Source organism: Mirounga leonina, unplaced genomic scaffold (genome assembly GCF_011800145.1).
Source record: "Mirounga leonina isolate KUSES-001 unplaced genomic scaffold, KU_Mleo_1.0 Mir_127, whole genome shotgun sequence".
Classification (NCBI taxonomy): Eukaryota; Metazoa; Chordata; class Mammalia; order Carnivora; family Phocidae; genus Mirounga; species Mirounga leonina.
The window spans coordinates 15,808,222-15,825,051 of record NW_023270316.1 but is presented as its reverse complement, the minus strand read 5'-3'; the positions used below and the strand labels follow the sequence as shown (position 1 = coordinate 15,825,051).

The window sequence follows — 16,830 nt, the reverse complement described above, 5'->3', positions numbered from 1 at the left end:
AAGAAAGAAAGAAAGAAAGAAAGAAAGAAAGAAAGAAAGAAAGAAAGAAAGAAAGAAAGAAAGAAAGAAAAGAAAAGGAAAGAAAAGCCCTGCCCTGTATTTCCCCCTTTAATCTTTACCTGGGTACACATACTAGAAGGGGAAACTATAAAAACTAGATAGCATGCTTTCTTTACTCTTTGAGTCCCTTTTCAATCACCTAATAGCAGATAAGCCACTGTGGGCACCCAAATAAATATTTGCTTTTGGTACCATCCTGCCAATAGTCTAGTCTTGAAAAGTGAATTTTCCACAGTGAAGGACATTTCCTGACACCGTTCATACCTTCAGCTGAACTCAGACACTTAGATCCGGTTTCAATTCAGTGATTCAGTATTTTTTTCAGAAAACTTCTAAAAACTTTTTCAAAATTTGCCAGCTTCTTGATAACAGTTTTTAACTGAAAAAGAAATTTCTCCAACCTCCAGCTATGGTATGATCATATAAATAATATTGTATGATAAATTATCCCCTGTGTATATTTGACAAGCATAAAAGAGTTTTGCCTGGTGGCTGAAATGTTCCCCCAAACTTTTATGGTTTGCTGTTGAACATTCAACATTTCAAAATATATTAAAAAGGAAATTCTAAGAGCCTTAATTATGACTACGGTGCCTGCACAGGAAATCATTTCCCTCTAAATATTGTGCTTTATCTGTTCTGATTTCTGAATTCATGGCAAATCTTTCAGTATCTGGTTTTTGTTTGTTTGTTTGTTTGTTTTCCCAACCCAGGCAATTAACCACGGTAGAGGAAAATAGCTCTGAGAACTTTACCACATGGTGCAATTTTCTAATAAAACACAAGAGGGCAGGTTTTGCTTTACTGTAAGCCTAATTCCACTGCTGTTCATCAGGATGGTCGTTGCGCTAATTACACATTCAGAAACAATAACATACAAAGTGAATGAGTCATCAGAGTGTGTGCTCTGGCAGTGAAATCTCTACTATTTTAATGAAGGACAAGCTTAAGCCTTTCTATGAGGCATTATTGACGACAGAGCACAACTACACTTGGGGGAAACGGTGATAGTTTTAGCAAAGAATGGCTTGAAGAAGGACGGACCAAATTCAGTCATGTTACATCCCTGAAGTCTGACTTGAGTCAATGGGGCAAATAACACAGGTAGGTTAAGGATTTTTGCCAAAGAGACACAGTCTTGATGAGAATGTATAAAGCATACACGCTTTGAACAGGAACCTTGAGTTTTGTTTTATTTTCTTTTAGACAACTTCAACTTATCATATTGCTCACAATTTTCTTGCATGTTGTTTTCAAGATTTCATTAAACTACCTGCCAAAGCGTAATTACATTCACAGGGGTTATTTTCAGCTTGAATTACCCTTGTAGCTAAAGCCAAAGTAGCATGTCATCCCCGGACAGTTTCTGAAGGAATTCGTGGGTCCCTCTGCATAAGAAAGGCACTGGTTTGCCCCTCTTCATAATTCGGCCGCTAACTCCTTCCACTGAAACAAGGCTTTTAAGACATCAGATAGTGGAAGACCCTAAAATGATATCATGAGGTCTTCACTTTCTATCCTAGTCCCTATAAATGGTAGAATTAAGGTCTACCGATGGTGGGAAGAAGAAAGTAGCTGGATGTGTATACTTGCATTAGGTTGCATGGAGTAAATGTCCACATAGTGTAATGGACAACTCAAAATCTGAAAGAGAGGTTGTCACTAATTTCATGGCAGGGATTGAAGATCCCCCTATCTTATGTTTTATCCAGCACATGTTAAAACAGATACCAGAGGCCCTGAATGAAAAGTTCTACCTTGAGATGAGTTCATTCCTTAAAGAATGTTTATAAAATACTCAGGATGAGCAAGGCTCTGTGGAAATAGGAAGATTTGAACCTTGGGTTTTGGCATTGCATTGGGGAGAGTAATTATTTCCCCACTGGCAAGTGAACTGGCTCTTTTATGTACCCGTATCAATTAACAACCAACATTTTCTGGGTACTTAAAGTGCTTTGATAAAATGGCATTGGAGCATAGAGAGAGGTGTCCAATCTGACCTCTAGAAGCTTCCATTCTAAATATGGAAGCGAACTCCACACAACCATTACTTCATTGACTCTAACTTCTTTCTTCTGGGGTCTCCAACAAAATGATTGAACCAGAAGGCTTCCCAGGAGGATCAGCAAGTTAGTTGCTATGGGACCTTGCCTCCCTGGTCAGTGACTTGAAGTAGCCACCCTACCCCACCTCCACCCCGAGATCAGCCTTTAGACCGTGGGCACATCAAAAGTAACTCATCACTTGGGAAGAGGTGTGAGGTTGTAATTATGTATTTTATATATATTTGTATATACATATACAATTGTAAGTATACATATGTAATTATGTATTGTATATATATATACACATATATTCCAATACATGCATACCGAGTGCCAAAAAGATGGGAATTGACGTTCACAAATTAAAAACAATAGCCTCCAACAGATGAACAATAATCTGCAAAACATTTATTTTTATTTTCCTCTTTAATAAATTTTTTATTTCTGGTTAACATGAGATTAAAATTATTCATTAGGATGATTATAATTAACAGTGTTAAATCCTAAGCAAGACACAAATTAATAACAAAGAATTTTAGAATTAGAAGGGAATTTAATTCACAAAGGAAAGAGGCTATTAGATTTCATTCACTTCTGAATGTTAGCTTTATAACAGCATCTCTTCTGAAACAGTAATTCATATACATACAGTTTTTCTAATTCTGAGGATATAAGCATGTAAAGTGATCTATTCATTTTCTTCAAGGTTGATGTTTTCCCCCCATCATTGAGAAAATTAACCCTACAACGCTTCGTAGTATTTTCTGAGTTTATTTGCATAAGATTCCGTGTAAGTAAATACTAACTTGTTCATTCTAACAGGTTTGTTCTACCTTTAAATTTCTTAAAAGACATTCATCACAAACTGACTGTAATGTCAGGAAATGTTAGAAAAATTTATTCCTCTTCTATGAGCTAAAAAATTAAGAAATCGTTTCTCTTAGGAAGACATTATAAAACATTATATTTATAAGAAGTTGCATCTTCTATAGATAAAAGTGGCTAAGTATAAATGATTACCCTCTATTTCTACCTCAGATAAACCTTGCTTTAAATAAATTATGTGGGAATGCGATAAATGAAAATTCTGATGTACCAGAGAGGCAAGAGAGAGGTGGTTATTTGCTTTATGGAATTATTCATATAGTTCATCTATAAAAAGTCATTTTCCCTGCTACTTTTATTTTTATTTTATTTTTTTAAGATTTATTTTATTTATTTGAAAGAGAAAGAGAGTGAGAGAGAGCATGAGTGGGAGGGGCAGAGGGAGAGGGAAAATCTCAAGCAGACTCCCAGTGGAGGGCAGAGTGGAACACAGGGCTCCCTATCACGACCCTGAGACCATGACCGGAGCCAAAACCAGGAGTCAGGCCCCCAGCAGACTAAGCCATCCAGGTGCCCCTTCCCTGCTACTTTTAACATGTAATTAATTTAAATGTAACTTTTCGGAGACACACCTACCATGCACAATTATATCTTCATTTCAATATTTCTCTTTTGGTTTAAAAACAGGATGTAAAACTGTATTCCCCAACAACCCTGAGTTTGGAACATAAACCTTCCAGAGTGGAGTACATTCATGAAACTTTGCCAAATTTTCCATAGATACTGTTAAAAGCAGGAACTGAGATCTACGTGTGGGGGGGTGGGTAGAGAGACCCAAGCAGGGCTTCGGCCCATGAAGGACTCTGGGCTATTTTGATTCTCATCTGCTGAGCCCACTCTCAGATATGCCTATAAGCTTTATGAGGCTCGCTCAGACTCAAATTTGGTTCCAATGGGGCTATGTCCATTTCTCCGGCTTTCACAGTCTTATTTTGGGGGGATAACACTGTGTCTTGATGAATCATGCACCATCTAGCCCCCTCCCTCCTATGTAGAAGGCAGCTAACTCCAGGGTCCTCTTCTCCTTCCCACCCATCCTTCACACACATCCATTCCAGTAGAGAGTAGCTGAAATGAGTGGACAGACAGGCTACCTTCCAGAACTATGGCCTCACCCCTGAAGCACAGGTACCAGATATGAGCAGATGAAATTTACCTTGCAATCTCAGTAACCGCTAACTTCTCAGAAGTAGGGATCATCTCGGTAAGCCTGAGCATCTTAGTAAATAAAGATGGCTTCATTCTTATCTCTCATGATATGATGATTACTTAGTGGAACATAACCATTTAATTCTGAAATGTTATATTTTATATGGATGGTTTGCTTTTAAAGGATAAGACTTAATTGATTAGCATTCATAAGTAACTGTCAGCACAGTGTGGCATTAATAAAATCGGAAGTCAACTCTTAAAAATAAACCAACTGCAATATACATGGATAATTTTTCATCTGAGGCTACCTGGTAAAGAAACTGGTTCAGGATCAGTCAAATGAGACCTCAGAGCAATGGAAGTCTACTCAAATTGCCAGGATTCTAGCCTCACAGCCTTTTTCTGCCATCTTTTCCTGGAAGAAGTGGTTCTATGCGGGTTAGTAGATTTAACACAGTATATTCGTTAACTAGAAAACTCTATAATTTAATCTCTCATTTATTTTTCACTATAGAATCAATGTTTATCCAGCTACTGAATCTCATGATATCATGTCTCCTGTTAAGAACTACAGATTTTTATAAAATCTGGAAAGTCTAATTTACAAAAGAGAACCAAACTGATCATTCATTCCTTCCTTTACTCTCCATCCTATTTGGAAAATAAGGCCTATTTTCATCTTCAAGGCTGTTTTAAAGGCTGGAGAAGAAAAGACACAGAAAGGAGAAAAAAAAGCCACAGAAAGATGATCAGGAAGGCATCTAAAAGCACAGCTGTTTATAGCGAACCTCATGGAGACTCAGGAAGCATCTGCCACCCCCACCCCCTGCCCCATTCCAACTGAAGACACTTGGGCGAAGAAAAAATGAACCATGATCTTGCTCAGGTCTCAATTTACAAGGACCTGCAAATTAAAATGAATCTGCTCTATCAGTTGTGTGTGTGTGTGTGTGTGTGCGCGCACGCTCACATGTCTTTTCAGAACATGAGGAGGCTTAATCAATATGGGGAATTATTATCAGATACCACAAATTGTCAGCTCTACCTTTGTTTGATGGTAAAGATAGCCTCAAACATTCCAGTTTGTGTTTGTTAAACAACGAGTAGACCAGAGACTACAGCTAAGCACCTTCTGTATTGGGGATGATCACCTTAATAGGGGGGACTGCGTCAAACGTCTTCAGCTAAAGGAAGAACACTGAGTAATAGTTTGTTCATCGGCAGGGTCAGACCTACGGCTTGGCTGGTGCCTCTCTAGAGGAAGGCGTGAGCTCTCTAGGCTTCTTCTGTGTACTTCTTGTTGCTTAAATGTGTCTCCACTAGGGGTGTGTAGCCTTTTCGGAGTCTTCTGTACTGAAGGAAAAACAGCACCACAAAAACACCAACCAAAGCCACCAGCATCCCTATGACCACCAAGAGGGTTGTGGTCCAACCTCGAGTTTCTTCAACTGGAATTAAAGCAGAAGAGAAGGGTCTTCAATTGGGATTTTCATCAGCTGAATACTCTTAGAGAAGAAAAGAATGAACCAATTTGCTTTTCACATGCATTTTTGTTGATAAAGCAAAACTATACCAGCTAGAATAAAATTTATCTCCTTCCCCACCAACAATTTGTCATATCCACAATTGTTTTTCTTGAGGAAATGGCATTCCATTATTTAAATACAGCTGATTGCATGTTTTAAATTTCTTATAGTAAACACACAGAATAAACCCTCCAAGGAAGTATATAACTACTTTTGTGAGTTAGAAACTCATTTGTTAAAGTGTATGCTAAAGGAGTAACTGGGGAACTGGAAATATACAACCCGCAGGTGGAGAAATTCTGCTATTGTCTCTACCTTTTTATAGGGTGATAAATGTGTAAGACCGATCAGATGGGCTATTATAACAGAAGACATTCAACAACAGGAGCAGATGAAATCTGTACCCATTTAAAGGGTTGTGAATAAAATCTGAATCTTCCACCTGATAAATCTAATACTCGACTCAAATAATATTTTATAAGCACTCTCCACAAAATTAATGGATTTCATTTTAATGTACCTATGCCTGTCAGTCGTGTCTTTTAAAAACTCTCTTATCAGCTGTTCTTTTTTTTACATTGTTTTAAAGATTTTATTTATTTATTTAAAAGAGAGAGAGCACAAGCAGGGGCGGGGGGAGGGACAGAGGGAGAGGGAGAAGCAGGCTCCCCGCTGAATGGGGAGCCGGACGCAAGGCTCCATCCCAGGGCCCTGGGATCATGACCTGAGCCAAAGGCAGACACTCAACGACTGAGTCACCCAGGCGCCCCTAGGTCAGCTATACTTAAATTCAGTTTCTCTCACCTGGGTTCTTATTCTATACGCTATACTTGCCTAAATGGAAAATCCCCCTTCTAGTTTTTTCCTCCATTCCACAGAGGGCCCTTACTCATCCTGCAGGGATTCCTCCAAGATGACTATAATTTTTCTCCTCATGCTACAATCCAACATCTGTTGCCAGAACCATCTTCTTAAAAAACAGATGTTTAGGGGCGCCTGGGTGGCTCAGTTGGTTAAGCGACTGCCTTCGGCTCAGGTCATGATCCTGGAGTCCCGGGATCGAGTCCCACATCGGGCTCCCTGCTCGGCAGGGAGTCTGCTTCTCCCTCTGACCCTCCTCCCTCTCATGCTCTCTGTCTCTCATTCTCTCTCTCTCAAATAAATAAATAAAATCTTAAAAAAAAAAAAAAAACAGATGTTTATTCTGACATTTCTTTGTTCAGGAACCGAAAATGATTGTTCTTTTAATTGTGGTAAGATACACATGACGTATATTTCACCATCGTAGTCATTTTTAAGTGCTCCAGTCCAAGCATCAGTGCATTCAGCATTCTGCCACCATCACCACCATAGGACTTTTTTCATCCTGCAAAACTGAAATAATATCTCCCCAGTACCCCAGCCCTCCAGCCTCTGCAATCTCCTTTCTACTTTCCGTCTCTATAAATTTGACTACTCTAGAGACCTCACATAAGGCGAATCACACAGTTTTTGTTGTTTTGTGACTGGCTTTTTCATTTAGCATAATATCTTCAAAAATTATAGTCTCATGCAAATTAAGACTCATGCATGTTGTAGCATATGACAGGATTTCCTTCCTTTTTAAGGCGACATAATATTCCATCTGTGCATACACCACACTTGGTTTATCCATTCAGCTATCAATGGACAATGACTCTTCTTTTGTCTATTGTGACTAATGCTATGAACAGAGGTTTACAGATAATCTGTTTGGGTACTTGCTTTCAATTCTCTGCTGGATCATAAGGTAATCTGATGTTCAATTTTTTGAGGAGCTTCCTTATTGTTTTCCACAGAGGCCACGTACCACTCTGCATTCCCACCAGCAGTGCACAAGGCCTCCAATTACCCCACAGCCTCATCGGCACTTATTACCCACTGCTTGGTCAGTAATAACCAACCTAATGGGTGGAAAGCAGCATCTCATTGTGGTTTCTGCCTAGCTTTTTTTTTTTTTTTTAAAGATTTTATTTATTTATTTGAGAGAGAGAGAGAGAATGAGAGAGAGAGAGCATGAGGTGGGGAGGGTCAGAGGGAGAAGCAGACTCCCTGCCGAGCAGGGAGCCTGATGTGGGACTCGATCCCGGGACTCCAGGATCATGACCTGAGCCGAAGGCAGTTGCTTAACCAACTGAGCCACCCAGGCGCCCGGTTTCTGCCTAGCTTTTAAGGCCGTCTCTAACCAGGCTCTTTTCACAGATCCAGACTTCATTCAGGGAATCTTCTTCCCAAGCCTTCTCCAGCCAGGCTTCTTCACGCAGTCCTCTACACAGACTACACCTTTCACAGCACTGTTCCCTGCCCTTCTTCAATTTAAAATGCTCCCTTCTCTCCGCCTCCCCTAGAGAAAATCCACCATTTCTTTGAATCTGACTCAAGACCCCTCCCCTTCAAGAAGCCTTTCCCAAAATTGGACTGCCACATGCAGAAGAATGACACTGGACCATTTCCTTACACCACACACAAAAATAGACTCAAAGTGGATGAAAGACCTAAATGTGAGACAGGAATCCATCAAAATCCTTGAGGATAACACAGGCAGCAACCTCTTTGACCTCAGCCGCAGCAACTTCTTCCTAGAAACATCGCTGAAGGCAAGGGAAGCAAGGGCAAAAATGAACTATTGGGACTTCATCAAGATAAAAAGCTTTTGCACAGCAAAGGAAACAGTCAACAAAACCAAAAGACAACTGACAGAATGGGAGAAGATATTTGCAAATGACATATCAGATAAAGGGCTAGTACCCAAAATCAATGAAGAATTTATCAAACTCAACACCCAAAGAACAAATAATCCAATCAAGAAATAGGTAGAAGACATGAACAGACATTACTGCAAAGAAGACATACAAATGGCTAACAGACGCATGAAGAAGTGTTCAACATCACTCGGCATCAGGGAAATCCAAATCAAAACCTCAATGAGATACCACCTCACACCAGTCAGAATGGCTAAAATTAACAAGTCAGGAAACAACAGATGTTGGCGAGGATGCGGAGAAAGGGGAACCCTCCTACACTGTTGGTGGGAATGCAAGCTGGTGCAGCCACTCTGGAAAACAGTCTGGAGGTTCCTCAGAAAGCTGAAAATAGAGCTACCCTACGACCCAGCAATTGCACTACTGGGTATTTACCCCAAAGATACAAATGTAAGGATCTGAAGGGGTACATGCACCCCGATGTTTATAGCAGCAATGTCCACAATAGCCAAACTGTGGAAAGAGCCAAGATGTCCATCAACAGATGAATGGATAAAGAAGGTGTGGTATATACATACAATGGAATATTTTGCAGCCATAAGAAAAAATGAAATCTTGCCATTTGCAACAATGTGGATGGAGCTAGAGCATATGATGCTAAGCACAATAAGTCAGTCAGAGAAAGACAAGGATCATATGATCTCACTGATATGAAGAATTTGAGAAACAAGACAGAGGATCATAGGGGAAGGGAGGGAAAAATGAAACAAGATGAAACCAGAGAGGGAGACAAACCATAAGAGACTCTTAATCTCAGGAAACAAACTGAGGGTTGCTGGAGTGGAGGGGGGTGGGAGGGATGGGTTGGCTGGGTAATGGACATTGAGGAGGGTATGTGCTATGGTGAGTGCTGTGAATTGTGTAAGACTGATGAATCACAGACCTGTACCTCTGAAACAAATAATGCAATATATGTTAAGAAAAAAAAAAAGAAGAAGAAGGTAGCGGGAGGGGAAGAATGAAGCGGGGGAAATCAGAGGGGTAGACAAACCATGAGAGACGATGGACTCTGAAAAACAAACTGAGGGTTCTGGAGGGGAGGGGGGTGGGAGGATGGGTTGGCCTGGTGGTGGGTGTTGAGGAGGGCACGTTCTGCATGGAGCACTGGGTGTTATGCACAAACAATGAATCATGGAACACTTCATCTAAAACTAATGATGTAATGTATGGGGATTAACATAAGAATAAAAAATAAATTAAAAAAAAAGATAGTAAGAAGGGGAAAATGAAGGGGGGGAATCGGAGGGGGAGATGAACCATGAGAAACTATGGACTCTGAGAAACAAATTGGGTTTTAGCGGGGATGGGGGTGGGGGGATGGGTTAGCCCCGGTAATGGGTATTAAGGAGGGCACATACTGCATGGAGCACTGGGTGTTATACGCAAACAATGAATCATGGAACACTACATCAAAAACTAATGATGTACTGTATGGTGACTAACATAACATAATAAAATAAAACTTAAAAAAAAAGAAACCTTTCCCAAATGCCCCACTTCCTTCTCCAAACTTCAGCTATAGTTATGTCTCCCCAGGCAAGATTGTAAATTTCTTTGTCAGACCAATACGTGAAACATGAATTTGTGTCTCCTAATGAGTTAACACATTCTGGGCAAATTCAAACTCTCAGTCTACACCTGTTAATTAGCTGATGTCAGAGGAATGGAAGTAGGGGCAAATGCACATCCCAAACTTTGTGATTGTTACTATGTTCAATTCCAGAGAAAAGAGAATGAAGTTTCAAAAAGATATCTCAGTTGTCCTGAGAAAGGAAACTTTAAATCAGTAAGGAAAACAAGCAAAGTTGCAGGACTAGAAGGAAAGGCAAGGGACAGATTCCAGGGCTTAAAAGACTCTGAAGTCAGAGAGAGAGAGAGAGAGAGAGAGAGAGAGAGATGTCAGCTCACAGGTCATTATGATTACACCATAGGCAGAGATTTAGGGAAGATGGAATAGACACAAGTGGGGAAAACTCACCAGCAGATGGGCTGTGTGTTTTTTTGGGTTCTGGACAAAATAAGGTATTTTTTATTATTTTGTCTTTTCTTTCTCAACCTGTCCTAAGATTGTTTAAATGGCCCATGGAGCTATATTGGGGCTTGGGCAAATAGAAAAATATGTGTCCATATATATACTTATCAAAATATCCTCCCATATTTTTAACCAAGTGGAAAAAAGCTAATAAAAAATCTACAGTGTAAAAACATGACTTAAAGAACTTTAATTAAGAACACATATACGTGAAGCCCCATGCAGCCCAATCTGTTGGCAGGCCAATATCAACCTCATAAACCCACCCAACAGGGCTGGTATGGGCTAACTGGAAATAACTGGTCTCATTACAAAATAATGCAGGGTTGAATAAACAACAATAACAACTGCCTGTCTTTATTTAGAATTTTGATAGTGTATTCATCTTTTCTGCTTTAATTTTGATTTTAAGAAAATATTACATTACATTATTATTTATCTCAGTTACTGAATTTTTTGGTTTCCCCTTGAACTTTGTGCTCAGGGCAAGTGCTACACTTGCCTCACCCTAAACCAAGCCCTTCCTTCAAGTAATGATTCTCCAAGTCCTGATGATCCCCATCCACATGTGGCTAGTGCATTTTGATTTTATTGGCTAGACATTTCAAACCAGTTTTTTATTAATTCAGATTATTTATTATATATTAATTATATGCTATTATTTATTAATTCAGTCATCAAACTAGTCCCTTTTCTGATGTTTAATTGGTAGTTTAAAGGCTCATTTTGCTTAATATATATATTCTAGAAAACAGCTAATAAAATTAACTAGACCTGAGTACTTGAATATAAGGTCTTGGTTTGCATTTTTTAAAAGAAAGAAAAGTCCTTCAGAAGATGAGTGGATTATCCCCACAGAAGTTGTATTTGTTACCTGACAGATCAATGGCATAGCTGTAGCCGAGTTGGTCTGCAGTTAAAAAGAATTCCTCATTCGTCACCGGAGGGAAGAAAGGAACCATGTTATACATCCGATTGTGACCAATGGGTGCCAGCTCCTGAGGCCAGGCATCCACAGAAGGATTGGATCTTTTCATCCATTCATCGAAAATGGCGTCGGTAAAGGAATGAAGTACCTGCAAGACAATTGAACATGGCATTTGACATTGATCTGTCTGTCCCAATCAGGCCAATCTGATTGGAGCTTTCTCTAAAGTGGAATGGGGTTCTTCTGGACATGAGGAACTTCTCTGTACCCAACCGTATCTTAGTGACATACCCACTGACATTTTTAGTTATGTTTTCAAGGCTGCCTGGCATCTCTCCAAACAGGATCATCAACCCCTTGTCAAGTGAACAAATGAAAGTTCATTAACAGAGTTAACACTGGTTTGGGAACATCGGATGCCTTTGCTAAGTGAATGTTAATTATTAAGTTGGAGAGAGAAGGGCAAGTATAAGATAGATATCTTTGGTTTTAGTTTTAACAGAAGAGGAAGAAGAGGCTTTGCTTAACAATATTGAAACAAATGGACAGGAAAGGAAGGAAGGAAGGAAAAGAGAGGGGAGAGGAGGGAGGGAAGAGGGAGGGAAGGAGGTGGGGAGGGAGGGGGGGAGGGAGGAAAGAAGGAAGGAAGAAAATCTCCAAAATGGGTTTTCAAATTTTTCTCAGCAGGACAACCCTTCTATGTACTCATTTCATAACACTCTCATTTGAATTTTCAGTGTTATGCCAGCAAAAGAAAGTCTAAAAAATGTTGTGATGTGCACAGTGCTCATTTTTATTTTCTCAAGGAGGTTATTACAGTCCTTCTCAATTACAGCAATTATTATATGTTTTAAAATATTAACAGCAAAATTTCCACATTCATAGCCCCAATTTTGCAACACGACATAAATGTGAGAGTTCAGCCCAACTTTTATGCTGGGTTCCTCTTTTATTTCTAGACTGTAAGTTCAAGGCCTTAGGGACACTGTTCCCTTCTCTTCCCCTGGGTCCCAAGTGCTGTCATCCCAGAGCCTGTCATATGGGGGTTGGGGAGTACTTATTCCAATAAATGCTTATCAAACGAATTCATTATGAATTCATTCACCCTTATTCCTTGTACTCCAATTAGAGCACTGGCCAAATTATACTATAACTTGTTACTTATTTATCTATTTTCCTTAACAACACCCCTAACTCCTAAAGGTCAGAGATTGGGTCTTTTTACCTTTGAAGCATCAGCTTAGCATGCAACCTGGACAGAGTTGATGTTTAAATAAGAATTTGTTGTCTGAAGACTGTGCCATGCAAAGTAGTTTTGTCTTTTGTACAGTTCAACTAAAGAGGCCCCTTTCTATCTGGTGCTGTTTCCTCAACTTGCTATCGCATTTCTTCTGTTTTCTGGCATCAGTCTATCTAAGACCAATGCAAGGGTCCCTGCCCTGAAGGATGTTGCCCTGATCAGGCAACAGCAAGAACTTTCTACCTATATTGTTTCACATGGCTACATATAAGATAGTCAAAAGAATCAAGTAATGTACTCAAGGAGTTTTTTCCCAAATGGATTTTTACAGTTCATGGCAGAGACAATCATCTTAAAAACAAAAACCTCAAATTTTAAGACCTGGGCTTTTACAGAGATAGAAGATTTTTTTTCTTAATTCTAAAATCTTAGACTTGAGTAACAAAATTGAAGCTCCAAAGAAATAAAGGTATAACGTTTATTGCATAAGCAACAGATTTGGAAGACATGTGAAAATGCAAGTGATCAACGTTTCCTACAAGGAGAGCTTAGAGAAGGTCATCAGCCCTGGAAAAAGAGTTAAGTGTTAGTTGTGGATGTAGGCTGCCAAAAACGTACCCCATGTCCTGAATCCCGGGAACTCCAGATAAGGTTAGAAGGTTCCCATACAGGGAAGTTGTGCTTCATCCTCCAGCTGTAGCCTGGGGAGCCTGCCGGTTTCTAATAGAACTTTTGCCACAAACATGGAGCCCAAGCAATAGAGGCTGAATGCCTAAGGATAACATGCACTATTTATTGGTTGCTTACCAAATATCCACTCTCTTCTTCCTCTGTAACTTCCTTTTTTTTTTTTGAGTGAGGCAATGTATCAAACTATCCCTGAGATTGAACTAGGAGTCACTGGATGGGACTTCTAAGAAAGTTCTTTAAAGGTGGAGCTCTCAGCTTAAAAGTGACCCTTTTCCCCTTTCCATGTATCCTTGCTGTTTCCTGGAACATGGATGTGATGGTTGGAGTTGCAGCAGCAATCTTAATTGCTAATTAACAAAGTTAGGAAAAGAAGCCACTCACCAAGGGTGGTAGAGCAAAAACACAGAAGGGTCTGTGATGAGTCTGGAGATACAATACCAGCCCCGGAGTACCTGCCACTGGGGATCTTTTACATTAAGAGAAAAATGCACCTCTTTTTTGTTTGGGCTTCTATAACGGGTTTTCTGTTCTAAGCAGCTGAACCAAATCCTAAGTGATACACATAAAAAGTATCTAGGGGCGTACCAGAGTGTATTTTCCAAAGAAGGTCACACAGTATCTCCCGAGCTTTTAGATACTGTCTGAGTTCAAGTCAGAGATCAAATTCTGATTAGAAAAAGAGACAAGGGACTCTCAGGACACAGGAAGGTCCAGATTCAGTGCTGCAAGAAGCAAATAACTTTTGGAAAACACCAGAATTCACCCAGTACAAAGTGTAAATAATTAAGGAGGGGACAAGACTCTGCAGCAATTCATAATTTGGAGAGATAAAAGAACAGGGAAAAATAATAAGGAGAGATTATAGGTCTCAGAAGGGCTATAAAACACTGTACAATAAATGCTGGGGTAGGAACTATATACAGAGCACCCAATTTATAGAATGGAGTAAAAGAGGTTAGTGTGTGCCAAGAAGATGCAAAGAATGCAATAAACAAAATGCTGCAAGCACTAACATATCCACAGCCATAAAGAGAAGTGGTGCAGTCTGTAGAATAGGTATTTTTGTTAGAGTTGTGAACTTTGTTCCTAAACAAGATACCTTGAATTGCTCTTGAGAAATTAATAGTATCTTTGTTTCACATGAGTCAAAAATGAGCTCAGTTAATGTCTCTGTAAAGGCTACATGTAATTGGAGGGTAATAAATAAAAGCAAAAGTAAAGTAACAGTATACTGTGGTTGCCTTATATCCACTACAGAGATACATAGTTATATTTGGGTATTAAAAATTGAGTGCTTCAGAAATGAGGTTACAAATTTGCCTCACAAACCCATTCTATCTTGCTCCAACACATAAGGATAGGTACAGGAAGAAAAAAACTTTTACCTTGGAGGCAGTGTTGAAGAAAGTGTGATTCTATGGGCTTTCAAGGTAAAAAATTTTTAAATGCAACCCTTGCAGAAAAAAAAAGCAATCAATCAATGGCTATTGTGCTGGAAGGCATAAAGAAACTTGAATAAAATATAGGGAAAGCGTGCATATCTTTTTCAGGATCACTGGAGGATAGTTACTATCAAACTTAACCTTAACTTAGATGTCTGCACAATCAGATTCCTGCCATAATGACCACAGACACCAGTACATCACCCAGCACACTGTGGTGTTCACCACTTGAGTTCATGTGTTCCTATCTAGAAGACATCATTCATGGTCAGAGTGAATTTTATTGTGATAATGTTCTGCTCCTCTGAGAACTCATATATGATCACTCGGAAATCACACAATAGACACCCAGTTTCATATGGGAGGTTCCACTTAAAACTTAAGGTAGGGACACCTGGGTGGCTCAGTCCGTTAAGCTTCTGCCTTCAGCTCAGGTCATGATCCCAGGGGCCTGGGATCGAGACCCACGTTGGGCTCCCTGCTGGGCAGGGAGCCTGCTTCTCCCTCTCCCTCTATCCCTCCCCTCCCCACTCATGCTCTCTCTCTGTCTCTCAAATAAAGAAATAAAATTAAAAAAAAAAAAGAAAAGAAAAGAAAAAGTACCCTTTCTACATATATTTGTATAATAACATTGTATACAAAATATAAATAAGTATACCTAAAATATATGCAATATACATTGTATGTAAGATATATTAGCATGTATATAAAAAGAAATACAGTTATGTATGGTGGCACATGGTACCTAGACTAATTGTGATGACTGGTTTTGCGATATATACAAATATTGAATCAATATGTTGTACATCTGAAACTAACTTAATTTTATATGTCGGTTATATCTCAATTTAAAAAAGAAGTATCAGTTGAGCGCTTGAGGAAGAAAGCTTATACTTTAAGGATTAAACTTTGAACACATGCAAAAAGATGACTATAAGAGGTTCTGCTATTAGTTCAACAGCTTTAAAAGAAGTCACTGGTTCAGCATATGTCATAAGCAGGTGGGAGAGAGAAAACCAGGGGGATGTCAGAAGAGATTCTAGATAAGAACTGAGATACTCCCAGGCCATTCATGTCTAAGGAATCACCAAAGCTCTAGGAGAAAGGAACCCAAATCAATGCTATAACCACTTTAGATTTGTATATAAATGTGGTTTGCCATTATACTACTTAATTTCATCAATGACAAAGAGTATGCAGTTCATCTCTTAGCATAGGTTTAGTTCTTCTCAATAGAACATGGGTTTATCCTTACAAAGTTTAGAGTTGAAAAGAATTTCTTCAGGTGCCATTTAGCCCCTGTCAAGTTAAAAAACCAAACTATCCCCTAGACCAAGAGTATAGAAATCCTGCCACCCTGGGATGCTCTGCCCAAGCAGATGGCCAGCCACCATCTCCAATACCTCAGCTCTTATAAAATTCACCAAGGTGTCACATTCCTTAGGAATTATTAACTTTATCTCAGTTGTTTAAAAATACATACATTAAATAAATAAATGTAGGATTATTCAACCTTCTGGAGGGCAATTTGGCAGTATCTACTGACATTTCAAATGCATTTATTTAATCTTTGACATGGTAATTCTATTCTCTTGACTTACTCTACGTGTTCATGCACTGAAACATTGTTTGCCAAGCAAGAGATTAGAAACTACCTACATGCCCACTGACAGAAAACTGGCTAAAATTTTCAGGATGAAGCTGCACTATAGAATACTATACAGCCCTAAAAAAGGAACGGAATGGCCTTTATGAACTGATATGGAATGATTTAGAAAAAGTAAAAAATAAAAATAATGAAGTCACAGACATGTCTATAGTATGCTGCCATTCAGATAACATATTTGTTTGTATATTTATAAAATGAATCTGGAAGAATAGGGGAAAATGGTAATAACTAGATGGTATTGATACAGAGTCTTCATTTTATGTCTTTTATATTTGAACCCCTTATGTGCATTATCTATTTTAAATTTTTGAAAAGGAAGTATTTAGGAAACGATGTAACAACCTAAACAGTGTTCATAAGTACAACTGTACAAACATAGAA

The 16,830-nt window shown here is 39.1% G+C and overlaps 1 protein-coding gene across 2 annotated transcripts in view; it reads right to left on the bottom strand.

The window, feature by feature from the left end:
• Positions 1-5,391: 5,391 nt before the first annotated feature.
• Positions 5,392-16,830, bottom strand: part of DCT (dopachrome tautomerase) — a 36,033-nt gene continuing 24,594 nt past the window's right edge. The window contains exons 7-8 of one of the 2 annotated variants that reach the window (XM_035002936.1): positions 11,355-11,556; positions 5,392-5,590 (exon numbers count right to left, since the gene is read on the bottom strand). In XM_035002936.1, the coding sequence (XP_034858827.1) occupies positions 5,418-5,590; positions 11,355-11,556 (375 nt within the window). In that variant the 3' untranslated portion in view covers positions 5,392-5,417. Of the gene's footprint in view, positions 5,617-11,354; positions 11,557-16,830 lie in introns of both variants that reach the window. The other variant, XM_035002937.1, reaches the window with a different exon arrangement.